We start from the raw sequence: 19,722 nt of genomic DNA, 5'->3' as shown, positions 1-19,722 counted from the left end.
GAATGATGCTGCAGTACAAGGACAAAATGATTGACTTCAATAATTGGCTAAGCTTCTGGTGGCATTCTAAAGGGATCCAGTATCTGTCTGTCTGGGATGACATGGTCGACAGATCACGATGCTTTGCCAGAGATGGCCTGCACCTGTCACCCCTGGGATTCCAGATACTGGCTAAGGTTTTTGCCGCCCTTATAGTGCCTTTTTTAGGCAAGGTTCAAATGACCACCATAACAGGAACAGGCAAGCAAAAACGGAGGGTGATGCTACTCAATGCCAGAAGTCTAAATCTCAAAATGCACTCACTCAAGGCACTCCTTAAAATGGAGAACATCGATATCTGTGCAGTGACTGAGACCTGGTTCAAGGCTCCAGAGAGCACCCCTGCACTACCAGGCTATAACTCATACCACACTTTTCGGCCATGTAACCTGGACCGGAACACCAAAGGTGGAGGTGTATCCATATTCATTAAGGATATCCACATCTCCAGGATAGTTGCTCAGCATACTGCAGCCAAGGTTATCCAAGTGCAACTAACTCTGGGCAAAACTGCAATCCAAATTGTAGCTTGCTACAGATCACCCACCATGCCCCAGGATTCCCACTCCTCTTTGCTTGATGTACTGGAAAATATTAGGGTTCAACCAAACACCCTAATAATGGGCGATTTCAACTACCCCACCATTAACTGGGAAAACTACTCATGTACCAACTCCTCTGCTCAACGCTTTCTGGAATTCATAAACTCCAATGCCCTGGATCAACTTATCCACAACCCCACCAGGGGCAACAATATCCTAGATCTAGTCATTACCAATACGAGTGACCGGTGTGCCACACCTGAAGTCAATGCCTCATTGGTCCGATCCGACCATAAGCTAATTACCCTAGATATCCACATCCTGCCTCCACCCCCCATTAAGGAAACCATGGTAAATAATTTCTCCAAAGCCAACTTCATGCTTCTTAAGACAGAAGTGGTGAACTTCATGACACCCATGCAGAGGGACAATACAGTTACGACTACTGAATCCTACACAATTGCACTTTATAAGCACTTACATGAGTGCATGGATCGTGCTATCCCAAACAGAACCAAGATGTTATCCTCCAAAAAAAGGAAGCCAATCTGATGGTCCCCTGCCATAAACAAACTGTACAACAGAAGGAAGAAACTCTTGCAAAAGAGAGTAAAATCCAACGAGTGGAGGAGTTCCCTGGTCAGCCTCAGTAAGAAGCTGTGATCCCTGATAAAATCCTCCAAAACTAGTTACGAAAACAAAATCACCGCTGATTCTAAAGATAACCACAAAGCATTCTATAGCTATGTCAAGAATCTGAATGGCAACACTCAGATCTGCTCTGAGTTACAGCACAATGGCACTAAATATACAGACCCAACTGATATTGCCAACATCCTGGCAGATAGATTCAGTGCTAACTTTACCCCCCTCTCATCTCTATACCGGAAGAATGCAAAGTTCCTGTAATCACGGCTGCACAGGTAAAAACCACACTCTCCAAAGCCAAGAACACAGCATCCATGGGACCAGACAACATCCCAAGCTGCGTTCTACACACACTACAGAATGAACTGGCACCCCACCTAAGTACCATGTTCAATCATAGCCTCACATCAGGCTTTGTGCCTGCTGAATGGTGCACAGCAACGGTTATCCCACTCCACAAGGGGGGAGCCACCACAGGCCCCGGGAACTACTGCCCCATTAGCCTGACGAGCCTGGTCTGCAAGGCCATGGAATGTATCATCATGGAACATATAAACAAAGACATTGGTAATCTCCAAACTCTGGATCCCCCCCAGTTCGGGTTTGTAAAAGGCAGACCATGTCTCCTAAACTTGATAGACTTCTTTGAAGCAGTCACCAAAGCCGTAGACAAGGGTAAGGTGATTCACACAGCCTATCTAGATCTTGCCAAGGCTTTTGACACCATCCCCCACTCTGGAATTATAGATAAACTCACTAAACTAGGTATAAATTCCTATGTCACAATATGGGTTACCAACTGGCTCACTGACAGAACCCACACTGTGAAAGTAGCAGACTCCAAATCCGACTTCAGAACAGTGACAAGTGAAGTACCACAGGGTTCAGTCCTGGGTCCTCTCCTGTTTGGTATCTACTTCTCTGAAGTACAGGCTAACACAGAAGGTCTTTGGCTAACGAAGTTCGCAGATGACTTCAAACTAGGAGCCATAATCGAAACTCCTAATGATGTGGACATCCTACAAAAGGGCCTCACTGAGACAGATGCCTGTTGTGAAAGCCATGGCCTCAAGCTCAATGCCAAAAAGTGCATTGTCATCCCCTTTGGTAAAAACTCTGTACCCATGAACTACAACATAGGTGGTAGGATACTTAACACCGAAAGTGTGATAAGAGACTTTGGGATACAGGTGGATAGTAGTCTCTCCTTTGATAATCGCATCGCCACAGTAGTCAGGAAATCCTTCTATGTGGCACACCTCATCATAAAAGGTTTCTCATCCAGAAAAAAAGAGGTCATTGTTCCCCTCTACTCATCACTCATTAGACCCATTATAGAGTACAATGCCCCTTTTGGTATGTATCTCACACATCTACAACAACTGGAAAGGCCGCAGAAATACCTCACAAAGAGCATTACCGGCCTCAAACAGATGCCCTACGCAGACTGTCTCAAAAAACTCCAGCTTTACTCCATTGCATATCGCCTACTCAGAGGTGATCTCTGCCTAACATACAAAGCTATGCCCAACCCAGAGCTGTTGGACATTCTCCACTTAAAGAAATCCCAATCCCTCCGAGCTACACGCTCTAGGTACCTAAACCTTATCACCACAATAAACAGAACATGCCGGAGGGATAGATTCCTGTCCCAGAGACTTCCCATACTCTGGAATAAACTACCTATCTATATCAAACAGAGCTCCTCTTTAGCACTCTTCAAGAAAAATCTTGATGATTGGATGGGAAATAGGAAATTCACCCCGGGGATCACCTCTGTGGCTCTGCTCGACAGTGGCACAGGAAAACAATTTCCTTGGGTGGCAAAAGCCAGGGTACCTTTTTGGCTGGGCTTGTATAGGCCCCAAGGCCGATAGCCTAGTACCTACCTATGAACATGCCATCAGCACAAATATCTTTTTTCCATTCACTGCCATCACATATCTTAAAGGGGATCCGATATCTTGAATTCCTATTTATTTTCTTTTACTTGTTTTGCTTTCTCTTTGTAGCTAAGAGATGCTTGTACAGCTTATGAATATCTGGCTGCTCCATTACAATGCAGGCAGGTCTGCCTGCTCCATTACAATGCAGGCAGGTCTGCCTGCTCCATTACAATGCAGGCAGGTCTGCCTTTTTCTTTAAAACAACTCTGAAACTGACTAAAAGGTGAAGAGACACCAGTCATACTGACAACTAAGCTGTTCTCCTTACATTTGTCCTCCCTGTCAACCTGCTCCTGCAATGCCCAATATTTTTGAAAACCACATTACAACTAGCGTTGATGACCGTCTTTGAAGCTCTAACTGAAGCTTCTCTGCATATCTGTCACAAAAACAAACAGTGCAGAATCTCCACCTGAAATCTGACACAAGCTTATCTGATCTCAGAAACCAGCTGAAACATGTTTTGTCTAAGTGTTTGGAAGTCAGCCAAAGCCAAGATATGCAGCACTGCAGATCCTTTGATGATTTAGCTAGCAAAAAATTCAGACAAGTACCCACCCTTACTGCAGCATCTTTCTTAAAAAGAAAAAAAACACATTAAAGGCTCACCGACTACTTCAGAGATAACATTTCTATTTTTGTGTGTAGGGTGGAGTGGGGTGCACAGTGGTTTAGGCCTGAGAGGCAGCATCCTCTTACTTTCCCCATTTGTTACGTCATTGTGGGACATTATCACAGAAAGACAGGCTATGATAATACATATGATATAGAATCCATCCACAGCTCTTAAAAAATGGTCATTTTCAAAATGAAAGTTTTAACAGCAAAAACAACTTAACATGTAACCCACTGATTAGATGAATGGCTGAAAATCTTTAACACTACAGCTGGAATGGACCCTACCTTGTATAGGAGCCTCAACTTTTCCACTTTGATTCAGTAATATAAAACAGCACAGCTGAAGGCAGTTATACTGGGGAACTGCACTGCAATGAGACATTTGGCAGCTTTGCTCACAGAACAAACACACAGAATGTGTAGTAGTAACAGTTAACCTTCATGAATGATACTGTCATGATATTTTTTCAGTCATTCACTTTTTACACAACTTGATCTGATGATAGTCACAGTGGTGGCACATGAAGCAGGATAAAACAGACTTGTGAGGATTATCCTAGCTACCTGCCCCAGCTTAGTTATCAGTATGACTGGTGTCTCTTCACCTTTTAGTCAGTTTCATAGTCGTTTTAAAGAAAAATGCAGACCTGCCTACCGGCCTGCATTGTAAAAGAGAAGTAAATAGTGTGGGAAGAAATAGCCAGGGAATTGTTATGGCTAGGCTTGTATAGGGCCCTAGGGCCGATAGCCTAGTACCAACCTATGAACCTATGACTTCATCTGCCCCAGCAACGGTGTCATATTCATCCTATGCAATTCCCCAGATGTTCCAAGGCAAGACGAGAGATGTAATCCCTCCAATTTCAATGTGGCCAGGTTCTGCCCTGTGGTCTCCTCTCAGTGGGCTGTACTTGGCACAGCTCCTTTTTGAGGTGGCTAGGACAATCCTCAAAAAGTACCCAAAATACCATAAATGACTCCTCAGAGCTCAGGGGAGTGGAGGCAGCACTCCAAAACTCAGCCAAAATACAAAGTGCACACTATCACAAAAAGTGAATATTGTTACCTGTGAAGGAACTTTACTTCTGCTGTTTGCATCATTCCTTCAGACATTAGTCAAAGTTTATGAATGCAGGTAATGATGGGGATGTAGGAATAGTAAAGAGCTTTGTCCTGGGACTTGGTTTTAGTTTCACTATCATAGTCTAGTACAATGGCTCCAGTACTACTGCTATTGCAGTAATCGGTTGATTGATCTGTTCATTCCCCTTACCTTCATTCATAAACAAGATCCAAGGTACTTTAACTCCTACACTTTATTTGTCTCCTATCCCCAGCAGCAGACAGCAATCTACTCTCTTCTAGTGACCTCCAATTTGGTGATGCTTCTGTTCATCCCAGCTGTTACACACACAACAATGATTCATTCCAATGCATGCTGGAATTGGGTCTATATTAGAACATCGAAGTTTCAAAACTTCGAATGTTCTAATATCAACCTCTATTCAGCAAAAGCTGAAAACATCGAACATACAGAATAGCAATTTTTTTCCTAGGGAAAAAATTTGCTGTTTCAAAACACATACACACAACACAAGCACACCAAACAAACAGCAATCCACACACATACACCTAAAATCTTACACCTAACCCTACACTAAACTATACACACACCACTAACTATCCACTTACCTTAACCCAAACCCTAAGGTCCGTCACTATCGCACACTCACCTCACCAGCTCCCTAACCCTAACTCACCTACCCTGCCCTAACCCTCACGTCCACACAATTGCACACATACCTAACCTGCACCCTAGCCCTTACTAACCTAACCCACACTCAATTGCATACTTACCTGAACCCGACCCGTAACTTTCCACCACAGCGCTGAAAATACCGAAGCAACAGAAACGGACAACTGAATTCTTTCCCCTAGGAAAAAATTTGGTTTTCTGTTCCTTCGATATTTTCAGCTTTTGCTGAATAGGGGTCGATGTTAGAACATTCGAAGTTTTGAAACTTTGATGCTCTAATATAGACCCCTGGAATCTACAGTCACTTAAAGTTATGAGGACTTCATCATCATTTTCAAACAAAACTGCCACCCTCACATCCGCAAACTGGATATGCTCCAAACCATGGTTGCAGTTTAATATCCTGTTTACAAAGTTCACACAAAATTCAAAAAATGAAAAGGATACATGGCACACCCCAGAAGAGTTCTACACCCACTGTGTTGACAATAGGGATACAGCTCACATCTTGTATACAAGGAAGAAAGTCATGTAGAAGCAGTCTTGGGATGCCATAGTATTATAAGCACAGGCAAGGTATTTTAGGGTACACTGCCCTATGTCTTAAGTCCACTTAACATATGTGGACAGTATTGTCAATGTCCTATGTCCCCTCCAACATCTGTGAAAGATTAAAAAGACTGATTCATTGTTCCATGGAAGCTGAGGAGTTAATGCCACTGTAATTGAACACACTCTCCTGTCTCCCTTTTTGAAAATGGAGATCACAGTCTTCATCTGCCAGTCTGGACAATGTCTCAGCAACACAGATGAGGCACGTCAGGCATGATACCCAAGCAATGCCCACTGAACCATTAACAGTTCCATTGAGGCAAGACAACTACCACAGTGAACTTCTCATCTACCGAGATGGATTTGCTTCCTTGGACAGTTTTTGGAACAGTCTCTTCAGAGGAACGCATGTTCATTAGATTCAGCAGTTCCTTCAAATGTTCCCTTCGACTTCTTAGTCTCGTCAAATAAAGTTAGCATTTCTTTCCATTGCTGAGGACAGCAACATCCTTTCTCCCTCTCCTGAGCTCCTGGTTTGCTAAAACCTCTAAGGCCATCCATACGTCACTCTCCTTGGTTTTTGTTAAAACTCTTCCTGCAACTATAAAATTGCTACTTTTCTGGCTAACAGTCAAATCTAAGGACTTTCAGTGTCGCAGCTTCCCTTACTTTTGGTGTCAAATAGGAGGTTGAAGTATTATGACCATGACAAGCTTTGACCACATTTGAGCCACATATCCTTACCATCACCTGAACTGCTGAGGTCTTGAATAGTGTCCATTCAGACTGCATATCCTTGACCTCCCCAGGTACACAAGAATTGTTCTGAAGGCAAGAGTTGAATTCATTATTTACAGAAGCATAAGATTGACATTATCAGAATGCCTCCATTATATATTTGACTTTCCCAAGTCTGAACAGCTGATGCCTCAGCTACTTGATCCAACTTGTCACCAAATATGACTAGCAGTTGACGGCTCAGTATCCAGAATGTATTGTCTCTGTAATGAAGTCATCAGAACAGAGACTCACTATGCTCAAACACTATTTGTTACAGACAAATCCTGACTAGCACGCAAGTCCAAAAGTAATTAACCACGAAAGTTCAGGTAAGGCAAGCTGATCCTCACAATCCTTCCCTTCAAAATATCATCATCACTCCCTTGTTTAAAAAAAAAGTGAATGAACGGGTAACATCTGGAGAATTCCATAGGACGAATATGAGACTGTTTCTGGAACATCTGGGGAATTCCATAGGATGAATATGAGACTGTTTCTGAGGCAGATGAAGTTTGGTTTACCCTGCTTGGTGTACCAATACTGCGACTGTCACCACAGCAAGCTGTTTAAAAAGTCAGCGGACTCTTCCAACAGAACTACAGGATCTGTAGATTTATGCCCTATTAAGCACCACACCTATGGATCTTACATTGAGGCTGAAAGCTTCAAACAAGTGGGAAGTGCATGCCTTTCTGCAACTCACAGCTACATTAAGAGGAGCCATCTCATTTACTGGCACAAACTCCAAAAAACAACACACAGCTGGGTACTAGTGAGTATCCCCAAGCTGCCCAAGGCCTTTTCTGAGAAACTCCAGAGCAGAGGACACACAGCACTGAGGGAATAATACATAAGAAGTTTGGTTCCATAATCAGCGTTTGTATACAGAAAATTAATTTCATCTAACTGCATTTTTTTTTAATTCTCATGCACTAACTCTGCTTCTTCCCCAGTGCACAAGTGAAGTCATGTGTCCAAAGTGCCAGCTCGTACTGCCAGAGTCTGGTCAACCTTAATCAGTCCTGCTCTTACCTGCCATCTGATGCCATCAAACTGACCCCCTTACAGGTGGTGAGCCCACAAAACAGCTCCATATAGCTTTTTTTCCAAGCTTAACTTGATTAAGCCTAGCTACCCCAGGCCTAGCTCGAGGGTAGTCCTAGCATTCCTGTTTCACTTTAAATTCTCAGATTATTTTGAATGAATTATCGTAATTATCAAGGAAGGCATTCTGGGTTACTATCACTCTGACCCCCCAGAGCAGTTCATCAAGTGTGTCCCTAACACAAGCACAAGAGAACAATAGCACAGGTCAAGAGGGCAGAAAAGCTGATTTACCATGAAAGGTCACCATCCTAGAAGCAGAGAATTACCAGCAATCTTTGGCCACGCAACATAACTCTTACTTAAGACAATCTGGATGAATACAACACAAAACTGATGGCATAGATATAAGGAGGATAAGAAACAAATGAGTGATGATAGTTTACTGTAGTAATGGTAATCCAGGCAACTTGTACAATTAGCAGAGGCTGGTCCATCTAATGTTGAAAAGGTTACTATCGAGAAGAGTAAAGAAGTGAACATGTGCATCCTCGCAGAGGTCACTTTTATAATTCTAGTCACATACAGAACAAAGGAATTGCTGTGTTTAAACTTGTTATTAAAGGCAATCTATTGTACCTCATAGCAAAATCATGATGCATGCTTACAGACATTCTCAAGAATATGTTCAGTTACTGGACGCTATGGGATTTCAGCTAGTACATAAAATAATGATGGGAATATCCTAAAGGGTAGGACCCAAGCATGTGCAGAATGGGTGGCCAACGGTATCACATGCACTGACCCCACAGAGATAGCAAACTTGCTAGTGGATAGGTGTGGCAAAATTTCACTCCCTTATCCCCTCCTAACTTGCAACAAACTCTCCCCTCCTAACTTGCAACAAACTCTCCCCCAAACTTCCCCCTCACCTTATATATGTGAAGAGCAGGTCCTCAAAAGCCCTGTCCAAGCAAAGAACACGGCCTCTGTGGAACTAAATAACATTCCAGACTGTCTTCTAAACAGGCTAAAACATGAACTAGCAACACCACTAAGTACTCTTTTTAATCATAGCCTATCCACAGGCTTTGTTCCTGCGGAATTGAGAACAGCTACAGTTATTCCCCTCCACAAAGTTGGCCTAGCAACAGACCCATAAGTCTGAGCAGCATCATCTGTAAGACCATGGAATGTATCATAGGTGACCTGCAAACTCTGGATCCTACCCAATTCAGCTTCATGAAGGGCAGATCCTGTTTGTTAAATCTGGTGGATTTCTTTGAAAGTGTGACCAAGGCAACTGATGAGGGGAAATCTGTGCCCACAGCATACCTCGACTTGGCAAAGGCTTTTGACACAATCCCACATTCAGACATTACTGATAAACTTAGCAAACTGAATGTAAACCCCTTCGTTGTAAGGTGCGTTGCCAACTGGCTCACAAAACGGACACACACTATCAAAGTGGGTGACTCCACATCAGCCAGCAGATCTGTTAATAGTGGGGTGCCACAGGGGTCAGTTCTGGGCCCCTACTGTTTGGTATATACTTCTCAGACATTCAGGACAAAGCTAAAGGGTTGAAGCTGACCAAGTTTGCAGACGACTGCAAACTAGATGCAATTACTGAAGCCCCAAATGATGTCAGTATACTCCAGAATGGTCTCACTCAGACCAATGACTTGTGCATTAGTCATGGTCTCAAACTGAATGCAAAGAAATGCATCATCATTCCCTTTAGCACAAACAATGTCCCTTCACACTATCACATCAAAAACTATACCCTAAGTACCCATGAAGTGATAAGGGATCTGGGATCAAAGGTTGACTGCGACCTTAACTTCAACCACCATGTGTCTACCATTGTAAGGAAAGCTTTCCACATAGCTCACTTGATTAGTAAAGGCATCGCCTCGAGAGTAAAAGAAGTTATAATCCTCCCTATACTCAGCACTTATCCAGACCATAACGGAGTAAAACTCCTCATTAGGTATGTACTGTACTAAGTACCTACAGCAATTAGAGTGACCTCAGAGGTTTCTAACAAAGATGATCAAGGGCCTCAGCATGTGCCTTACACGGACAGACTAAAGTCCCTGTCACTATACTCCATATAGTATAGACTTCTTAGGGGAGACTTATGCCTGGCCTACAGCACAACCCAAGAGCCAAACCTAATGAACTTACTGCATATCCTTAAATCAAATGGGCTATAGGGCTACCCATTCCAGGGACTTAAATATGGCCTGCAACTTAAATAGGACATGCTGGAGGGACAGATTTATCTGCCAGCAACTGCCACGTCTTTGGAACAGGTTACCAATTCATGTGAAGCAGAGCACCACTATGACACTGTTCAAGAGGAACCTGGATGAGTGGATGGGGCACCATAAATTCTTACCGGGGATAGTGCCCACAACTCTCCTGAACATGGGCAGTCATCACTAAATGCATTATTGGGTACTGACTAGTACATCTATGGTATTGCAATGGGCTGAAATGGCTAGGCTTAAAATTACCTCTGGGTTGATAGTCTAGTAATGTCCTATGATCTTATCACTATAATGGGATAGTATATGAGTCCTCAATTCTCAACCCCATTTAGGGTCAGCCTAAGAAAATAGAGAGGTGGCAATGAAAACTGAAAATGGAAAGCAGTGGCGCTGGTGGACATAAGAGCACAACGGCCATCTAATTTAGTCTGGGATGAAGACATGTATACCTGGTGCTTGAGTACATGGTCTAAAGCACACAGCTAAGAAAGATAACACACTTTTCCTGGGGGTACCACATCCTTCAACCTTTTGGGGTTCAAAAAAAGAGGAAATGAGCAGGACCAGTCCCATAACCTGGGCCTTCAATGACATCTGGTAAAGGAAGAAGAATCACAGACATCAAGAAAGGGCAGCAGCTTGAGAGAACTGCATCCTCTGGGGGAGATCAGCAACAAGAAAATCCTATGCAGCATGGATTTTCAGACTGTTTTCACAGCAAACCACCCTCAAAGCAAAGGAAACCTCTTAAGCCTTCTCTAGATATTACAGAAGTACCAGTGGACTTTCTCCAGAAAGAAAGCATGAACAACATTATTTACAAAGCAGGATGTTCCCTCTCAAAAATTAAAAGAAACTTAAGACAGGATTTAGTATTCTATTCTTGCACCATTGATGAGCAGTCTAATACACAATGTTATTGATTTTTATCTTGGGTTGCCACCCATCTTAATTCCCATGAGACGATCATTTTGTTCGCTGCGTCACAATTCCCATACCTCCTGAATGAGGGATACAAATACTTCACTTTTAAGTTCATTCTAACAATTCTGGTTGTTCTTCTGCTACTCATGTGGACCCAACAGCAAACTGCTTTAGTAATTATAACAGCAGTTACATGAAACACCACCCTGTTAATTATTTAAAAGACTTTGCAAAGATAGATATTTAATGACACAGCAAAAATCATGCTTCACATTTCCTGTTAGTTTTTAAATGCCATCTGTGAAATGAAAATGCTAATTGTCAGTATTTCAATATTAATTTTTGCTACCTGTTTTCAAAGGTTTCTACTCATTATGCTTCAATGCTGTGGCCCCCGGAGTAGAGAAACAGACAGTAGACCATCTCATCTGTCTTCAGACTCATGTAACTCCCTCCCACTACAGCTAAAACGGGCAGAAATTTGTAATTGAAAGATATTCTGTCACCTAAAGTATTCTACATCCTTTACTTCTCTCTTTCCCTTTCTTATCCCACTTTACACCCTACAGTCTATAGAATTTCCACTCAACACACACACACACACACTGATTACACAAGACCTCACCCACACTTCAACATTACCCCTCAATTATAAATCTTAGGCACCACTCTCAACTACAGCTTAACTAGGTCCGTCTGCTCCCATCTCTCTTTCACTTCTTATGAGTCTCATTTTCTCCATATTCAGTCTCTCCATAACATCTTCTACCTATAACCTCTTGACATTCTTAATCAATTATAATACCTAAATGCTTCCCTATTGAAATGTCAGCACTCAAAATGTCAAGTGCCGACAAGCTGAAGACCGAAAACCCAGGAATAGAGCAAATGACGAAGATCCCTCTTCTCCTGTAAACTCATTTTTCTGCAAGCTCCCCTGCACCCCATGATATGGGGGAGAGGTCAAGCCTTCACACTCCATAAAATATAGACTAACTCAAAGATCGCCATACTTCAGAGAAAAGGGTATATTCTGTGAAATAGTTATCTTGGACTTGATATACTCAAGACCATTTTTTCGGCCATTCATTCTCCATGTAAATGGTTACCTGCTAAAACTCGTGTCTGCCTGTAATACTTCCATTCTTCACGACTCTTAGTTTTATACTAAGCCCTTAAACTCCTGTAAAGGTTATGTCTATATTTACCTTGTAAATATGCAAACTACTACTATTATACCGGACAACTGTGTATACATTCATGAATTACGTATGCTTTTTGTCCTGCTTTGACTTCGATATATAAAAATAATGTAATACTTCATGTAAACTTATGTTGAGATTTTCTCCCTGGGCCACCACCGAAAATGGGATCATAGCCATTTGGACTTAACTGGTCAACAGAAAGCAGTAAATACGTGAAGTACTCGTAAGTGAAAAAATGAAATACTTATTCTTAGTATTACCTTTTCTGCTTCTTCACGACTCATAGCCAATGCAAGCTGTAAATGAAGCTCTTCTTCCCCAGATGTTTGAGGACGGGCCTGCTCCAGGTCTGCAGCTAACCTAGGTGATGAAGATGAAGCTGTAACATAAGAGAAAATTCAGCTATGTTAAGCCATGTTTATCCTTGAACATAAAAGTCATCAAGACCATTTTTTGCTGAATATTAACATTTTAGATTGCATAGTTTATATATAATAAAATTGTACTAAAGGAAAATTATAAATTTCAATTGATTAAATTAGTAAAGTCAAAGAAAGAATTATTCTTTTATAAAATTCCTTGTATTTTATCCATGTGTTAACTAGGTGCAGGCAAAGGCACAAGTGGTTCCTTACCGGGGAAGCTTAGGACTACTGCTAAGTTAAGGGCTTCTCAGAGTCGTACAGTAGTTAGGAAAATTAAGATGGAAGGTATCAAACCAGGACATTACAGTATGACATTTGTTAGCAGCTCACAGGCTGGTGTTAAACTGCTAGCAACTTGTTCCCCTTTATATCTACATGAATGAGATTTATTTGTGTTTGCTATATACTTTTTTTTTTTTTAAATCATGCAAAATAAAAAGCAGAAAGAAATCTGTTAAACACAGTGGGCCACATTCAATAAAGCCAACACTAAGTGTCCATGGTACGTATTCAAGAACATCCCTACCACATTTGTTGTGCTTTCTAGTCATTCAGAAAGATTACACTAAGTGTACACGTAGTCTACACTTTGTGGTAACCTTTATGAATCCTTGTCAATATTTAAAGCTGCAAAAAAATCAGTAGGAAAACTAAAATTAGGAGGAAGGTGTGAGTTATGTCTGTGTTGTCTGTTCACTCAGAACAGTGTACACTTGGTGTAGGCGTTACTGAATCCTGGGGAGTATCACATCTACATCAGCCTCAGTGGTGGCTGAAAATAAGATTAGTCATGCCACAAAGACACTGTCAAATCCTTTTTGCTACAATCTGAAGATGATGGAAATGATTACATGTAGAACATTAATTTATCCTCTGTTTATTAAAACAGAATAATTTGAAAAACTACCTTTTCAAACAAACAATAAGAGCACTACAAATGCAACTCTTGACTTGAATTTTACATTTTCTTTGTATGTTATACATTACGCAGTATTACTTATTTAAGTACAAAAATGTGGGAAGATACTTTCTTGTTGACAAGTCTTAACTCTATTAAGATTTTCAAACTGTATACAGATTCAAAATGTTATCCAATAAACAAGACAACATATGGATTTTTGGGGATGTCCCCTATTGCAGGATTATCTACTCCTGCTGATGTCGCTCTCTGATCTTTATGAAGGTTTAAGTGGAGCTGGAGGAAGAATTAAAGTGTCCTAGGCACAGCATCATCCACTCTTCCAGTAGAGATTTTATGCCCTACATATCTAATCCCTTGAAAGGCAGGGCACACTACAAAGTACTGTATGCACACACACTTTTCTGGACATGACAAGATGACATACCTGCCCCATCCAGCTTAAGGATAAACATATTGCACTGTTTTGCCTAGCTTTCACTAGAGGGCAGCACAGGGTCAAAGACTGCCATGCCCTCTCACCAAGTTAAGCAAGGTGGCTATCACTCAAGCCAACCTACAACTTCCTAGTCACTACCAGATACTGGCTAGTCAGTGTCACAGGCATACACCCTACCTCTGTATAAGTTGGCTGACTTACTGCACACTTAGTGTTGACACATCAGGTGTGACTTGAATTCAACAAGTTTGTGATATAGTAATTGTATGATAAAACTGATCAACAGGCTGCTGTTTGTCAGGGAGTGTCTACTGAAACTATTCCTGATTGCAGAGTCCGTACTGCATCTGAAACGAAATCCTGACTCCCAAAAACATGCTCTAAACTGTTACAGTATGTGTGTGTGTGTGTGTGTGTGTGTGTGTGTGTGTGTGTGTGTGTGTGTGTGTGTGTGTGTGTGTGTGTGTGTGTATGTGTATGTGTGTGTGTGTGTATGTGTGTGTATGTGTGTGTATGTATGTATGTATGTGTATGTATGTATATGTGTGTGTGTGTGTGTGTGTACATATATATATATATATATATATATATATATATATATATATATATATCTATATCTATATAGATATATGTATATATACATATATATATGTCCCTATCAGTTGATCAAATTTTCAGAAACTCTACCTCCATGTGGTTGAGATCATATGATTGAATTTTTGAAAATGTGAAGCTTTTAAATGGGGATTGCAGTACAGTGATAATCGGGAAATTTACCTTTTTTTCCTCACTGTAGTGCGATCTCTTATAATTGGTATATATAATTTGCAAGGGGTGTGGGGGGTGCAGTCCCCATATGGTGGTGCATAGGAAATTCATTCTTATAATCTCTTCAATTTTTTTTGAATGTCTGAAAAGTAATCTGACATAAACGTATATATATATATATATATATATATATATATATATATATATATATGTTAGTGTTGAAACAGTAAGCCTAGTCATCACGTCATTTAAGTCCAGACCTGTACATATAGTTGTTGTAATACATCTCCGTTGCAACTAAATGCCAGTAACTGTAAGTGTCCCTTTGTTTGACGGGTCAACAAAGTGTGGTATATAGGCATGTTGTAATGTAACAGCTTGTAGCTTAGGTCTGTCTGTGCGTACTACTCCAAGTTTGCAGCACAAACTAAAAGGTTTCTTAGGAGGTGTGGCATTGACAGGATGATACTTATACTGGAAGTGCCTAGGGGCCTCCTCCGACTTGACATTTGCTGGGGGCCCCCAAAATGCTAACACCAGCCCTGCCCATCTGCACTTGCATTTTTTTTGGGGGGGTATAAGAGAAAGCTACCATTTTAGAATTAGAGTATGTGCTCAGACTTTTAGCTTGCCTGATAATTACTCATGTCTAAGGACTGAAGTCAGAAAATAATGGCAGGTGTGAGTTTCAGACTTCATATCATTCAAAAAAATCATGCTAATGCAAAACCTGTTATACTATCAACTTTCTAAGCTGGTAAGAGCAATATTCAAAAAGTGTCCCTAATTTTTTGGGCCTTTGCCCCCCCATTATTTGTGGCTTTGTTCAGATTTCTTGCTCTAAGAGGTTGAGAGGTATGGATACCACTGGTGTTAGCTTGGGCGTGTTCTCAGTGCTTAAGTGATAAAGACAAATTGTGAGGAAGTCACGGCAATAAGAAATGGAAATATCCTAAATGAAAGCTGAACTAGAAAGTGTTCTTGGCATGGTAACTATTTAGTTAAATTGCACCAGGACTGTTCATAATTGCACTTTTAAGCCCATTACTAATGCACACCAACGACTTTATGTAGGACAGTGTTAGTAATGTAGTTTTCTAGCAAATCAAAACAACTTATTAGTAGAATGTTAGTCAGGTCCTGCTCTTATCTCTTACATCTCTAGTAAACAACTGCTTTTACAGCCTGATGCTTCTCAAAATGGGCTTACAAGAGGGTAAATCAACAAGATCAGTGACTACCAGAGAGAAGATGCTAATCAAAGATAATGAAAGGTTTTCACTACAATGCAAAAGTTAATCGGGAAGCTGATCACAAACAACTGAAAGCCAGTAGCCTCTCCATCACCCTGTTTGCGTAGAATGTGTTTGAATATACAAAGATGTGCAAATGAGGTTGTGCAGCCAGGCAGGTAAAGGAATTCCTGTAGTTCATATTCTTGAACAGAAATCATAAATAATGTCCAAACCTAATTACTGAATACTGCAATCACAGAGGTGATGTTGCACATATTGTATGGAATTAAGTTTTCCTTCAGAAGAATTCTAAGTGAAATGCTCCATCATATTTATAAAAGTCACTTAGGCATGGAAAAATGCAAAAACAAGTGACATTCTTTGTCAGATAAAGATAAGTAGATTGACGTTATCACTGCCAGATATCCCACGTGTATAGTAAAACCCTGGACAGCCTATGATTTTGCAAAACATTCCAGAAAGGCCACAGCAAATGCTTGCTACTGATTTACTGACAAAATAATGGGTACCTTTTTGTTGAATGAATGCCACCTAATTTACTTCCAGAATGCAATGGGACACAAAAATACTATATTTTTTATATGTCTGGAATACGTTTCAGAGTTGCTTGAGGTTTGTCACTGACAGAATTCTATTGTCACATGGTAATATGTTACAGATGTTTGATGATCTGCATATCCACTTCTGTCTAAACTGGAATAGAGTACATCACTTTATTCCCAATAGCTTAGGGCCGCGGTGGTGTAGCGGTTAGAGTTGTCGCCTCACAGCAAGAGGTTCCCCCGTTTGATTCTCGGCCAGAGCACCTTTTTTGTGGAGTATGCATATCTTCCCCAGAGTAGAGTGATGTCTAAAGACATGCAGGTAGGTGAATGCGTGAATGGGTGTGCCTTCTTTGAAGGTTGGGCATCGGGCTGGCAACTCGGCACCATAAAAATTCATTGCCAATCATTAGGGGACCGGAGTTCCGCTCTGGCGACCCCTAACCGGGAAAAGCTGGAAAAAGACACTTCATTCCCAATAGCTTATGTAAAAACATACCAACCTAAGAAAAAAATATATTGGTGCACACTTCAGATGCTTAGACCCATGACAAGGCCACAAAGATAAAGAGAAAGAGAGTGTGTGTATGTGTGTGTGTGTGTGTGTGTATATATATATATATATATATATATATATATATATATATAAAGAGAAAGAGAAAGAGAGTGTGTGTATGTGTGTGTGTGTGTATATATATATATATATATATATATATATATATATATATATATATACACATACACACATATATATACACGTATACATATACACACACACATACATACAGGTGTCAAGTCTGAAAACACAGACAGCAAGAATCAAGGCCCTGGAAAAGGCTGCCAGCATTAGTTCAAGTCAACTAGCATTATGCTTAAAGGGAAAATAAGTCAAAACATTACAGATATGCTGGATCAGCTAAAACCATGAAAACAATCTCAACATTTATTAGTCTGAGGAAGGGAAGAAGTCTGTCTGAGGTACATTATCAACAAGAGATAGATGCAGCAATAATGATTAGGTTATGAAGTTCTTTTATTATGAGTGCCAAGGGAATAAAACACAAGTTTACAGTGTGTGGATACCTTTAAACTGGCAATGTATACTTGTATGAAATGTCTGCTGAAATGGCCTAACATAAGGCTGATAAGAGAGACATGTTATGAACAGTTAATATACTGCACAGAACTGTCTCTTGCCTAACAAGGAGGAAAGATAGACAGAAGGAATAGTATCTGCCCCAGAAGAGTATATCCCATAAAATATTAAGCCCATAACTGCATACTAAAGTAGTTGCAATGAATCACAACCTTGCTATATATTAAAATCTTGAGCATTAGGGCCTTACTATCAAGCTTAAGGTTACTAGTTTTAAAATTAGAAATGTAACATTGTATTAACCACAACAATGCAATATCCCAGCAATCCATCATGGACCATTTATTTTCTGCATAGATCAGTCTCATATCATAAAATTATGCCTTTTCAAAGCAACATGCATCAAATGCCATTCAGTGTACTTAATCTATTGATTGCCCTAGTGCTCAGCATTAATCAGTCTAATGGTAAAAATGTTCGCAGGGTTTGTACACCTTCTCAAAAAACACATTCAGACTGGAATGTACTGCTACCACACCCAACAGTCAAATAAGCCTCATCTCCACTGCCTTTTCCCACAATTGTACAGAAATGTCCTTGAAGACTAGTTGACATACCTGATGCAGTATAACCAGACTAACAAATGTGGCTTGTCAGTCACTGTAAATGGCATTCATCCCACTCCAAAATCTGTAGCCCATTTCTCCTATAAAATATTTTTACTGTTACAGTAAACTTGTCAAGTATGAAAAAGTAAAAACTGGAATACAATGTTAGTACTTCAGTGATTTTGAAAATGACATCTGTATTTGCCAGATAAACAGTTACTGAAAAAAAAACTGTGTGAAATAATAATCCAAAGTACACGACTTTGGGATCTTTTCAGGCACATGGGCATTCACAAAAAGTCTGTTGTGTTTAAAAGATGGAACAAACTGCTAAGCTACTGCTTAAGGCAAATGCTGAAAGAAACAAAACATCTATATTAAAGTCTTTGTTTTGTTTGTCTTTCGGCTTTTTCCCGGTAAGGGGTCACCACAGAGGAACTCCGATCCGCTAATGATTGGCAGTAGATTTTTTTATGAAATGCCAGCTCGATGCGCAACCTTCAATGAAGGCATGCCCATTTACGCAGTTATGTCTTTCTAATGCTACCCAACCACGGGAAGGACATGCACACTCCACACAGAAGGCACTCCCAAGCCAAGCCGAGAATCGAAGGGGAGACCCTCTTGCTGTGAGGTAACAACACTACCGCCATACCACCGCGGCATAATTGAACAAAATAGCACTCTAGTTGAAGCCCTAACTGCATCCCATATTCAGCTACCATCATGGGTGCTGGAGAGGCCAGATGGATTAAGGCAGTCTTAAAGGAACATGAACTTACTCAACCTGAGGGTAAGGAGGTATTATATTCTGCCAAATTAATGACACCTACTGGTGGATCACTTACGGAAGAGGACAGGGCAGACTCAAGCCATTTGTCAGTATATGAGCAACTGGGCTGGGGATGATGCGAGTGGAGGCATAAGTAAAACTAAGTTAACTGCCTTGAAGGGCCATTTTAAGCCTAGCCAATAACACAAGGTCAGGATCAAACCCTGTACCTTGTGTATATTGGTAAAGACCTTAAACACTATGCTAAACCCACCCCCAGTACATGTGCCACTGTGTTGGGCATGACCATTACTGTTGCATATATATTTTGTAGATTAGTACCTCAGAGAGGCTTCTTGCTCATACTAATAAATGTTGAGATTTTTTTCATGATTTTAACTGGTGTTCCAGCATGCCTGTATTATTTATGATTGATTTTCCCCATTAGGCATCATGCTAGTTGACTTGAACTAATGCCGGCAGCCTTTTATTCTAACAGAACCTTACTTCTAACAGATCATTTAGAAACAACCTTCTCTTTTATGTTGGGCCTTGATCCTTGCCATT

General features: G+C 40.7%; 1 protein-coding gene across 2 annotated transcripts in view; it reads right to left on the bottom strand.

Moving 5' to 3' along the window:
* LOC122815107 (epsin-3-like) overlaps positions 1 to 19,722 on the bottom strand; it is a 544,822-nt gene that overhangs the window by 245,439 nt on the left and 279,661 nt on the right. For both annotated transcript variants that reach the window (XM_044087349.1, XM_044087350.1), the window contains exon 3: positions 12,591 to 12,709. In XM_044087349.1, the coding sequence (XP_043943284.1) occupies positions 12,591 to 12,709 (119 nt within the window). The remainder of the gene's footprint in view (positions 1 to 12,590; positions 12,710 to 19,722) is intronic.

Source organism: Protopterus annectens, chromosome 11.part0 (genome assembly GCF_019279795.1).
Source record: "Protopterus annectens isolate FY-2018-M chromosome 11.part0, PAN1.0, whole genome shotgun sequence".
Lineage (NCBI taxonomy): Eukaryota > Metazoa > Chordata > Ceratodontiformes > Protopteridae > Protopterus > Protopterus annectens.
The sequence above is the reverse complement of the archived record's forward strand: the minus strand, read 5'-3'. Positions and strand labels throughout refer to the sequence as shown.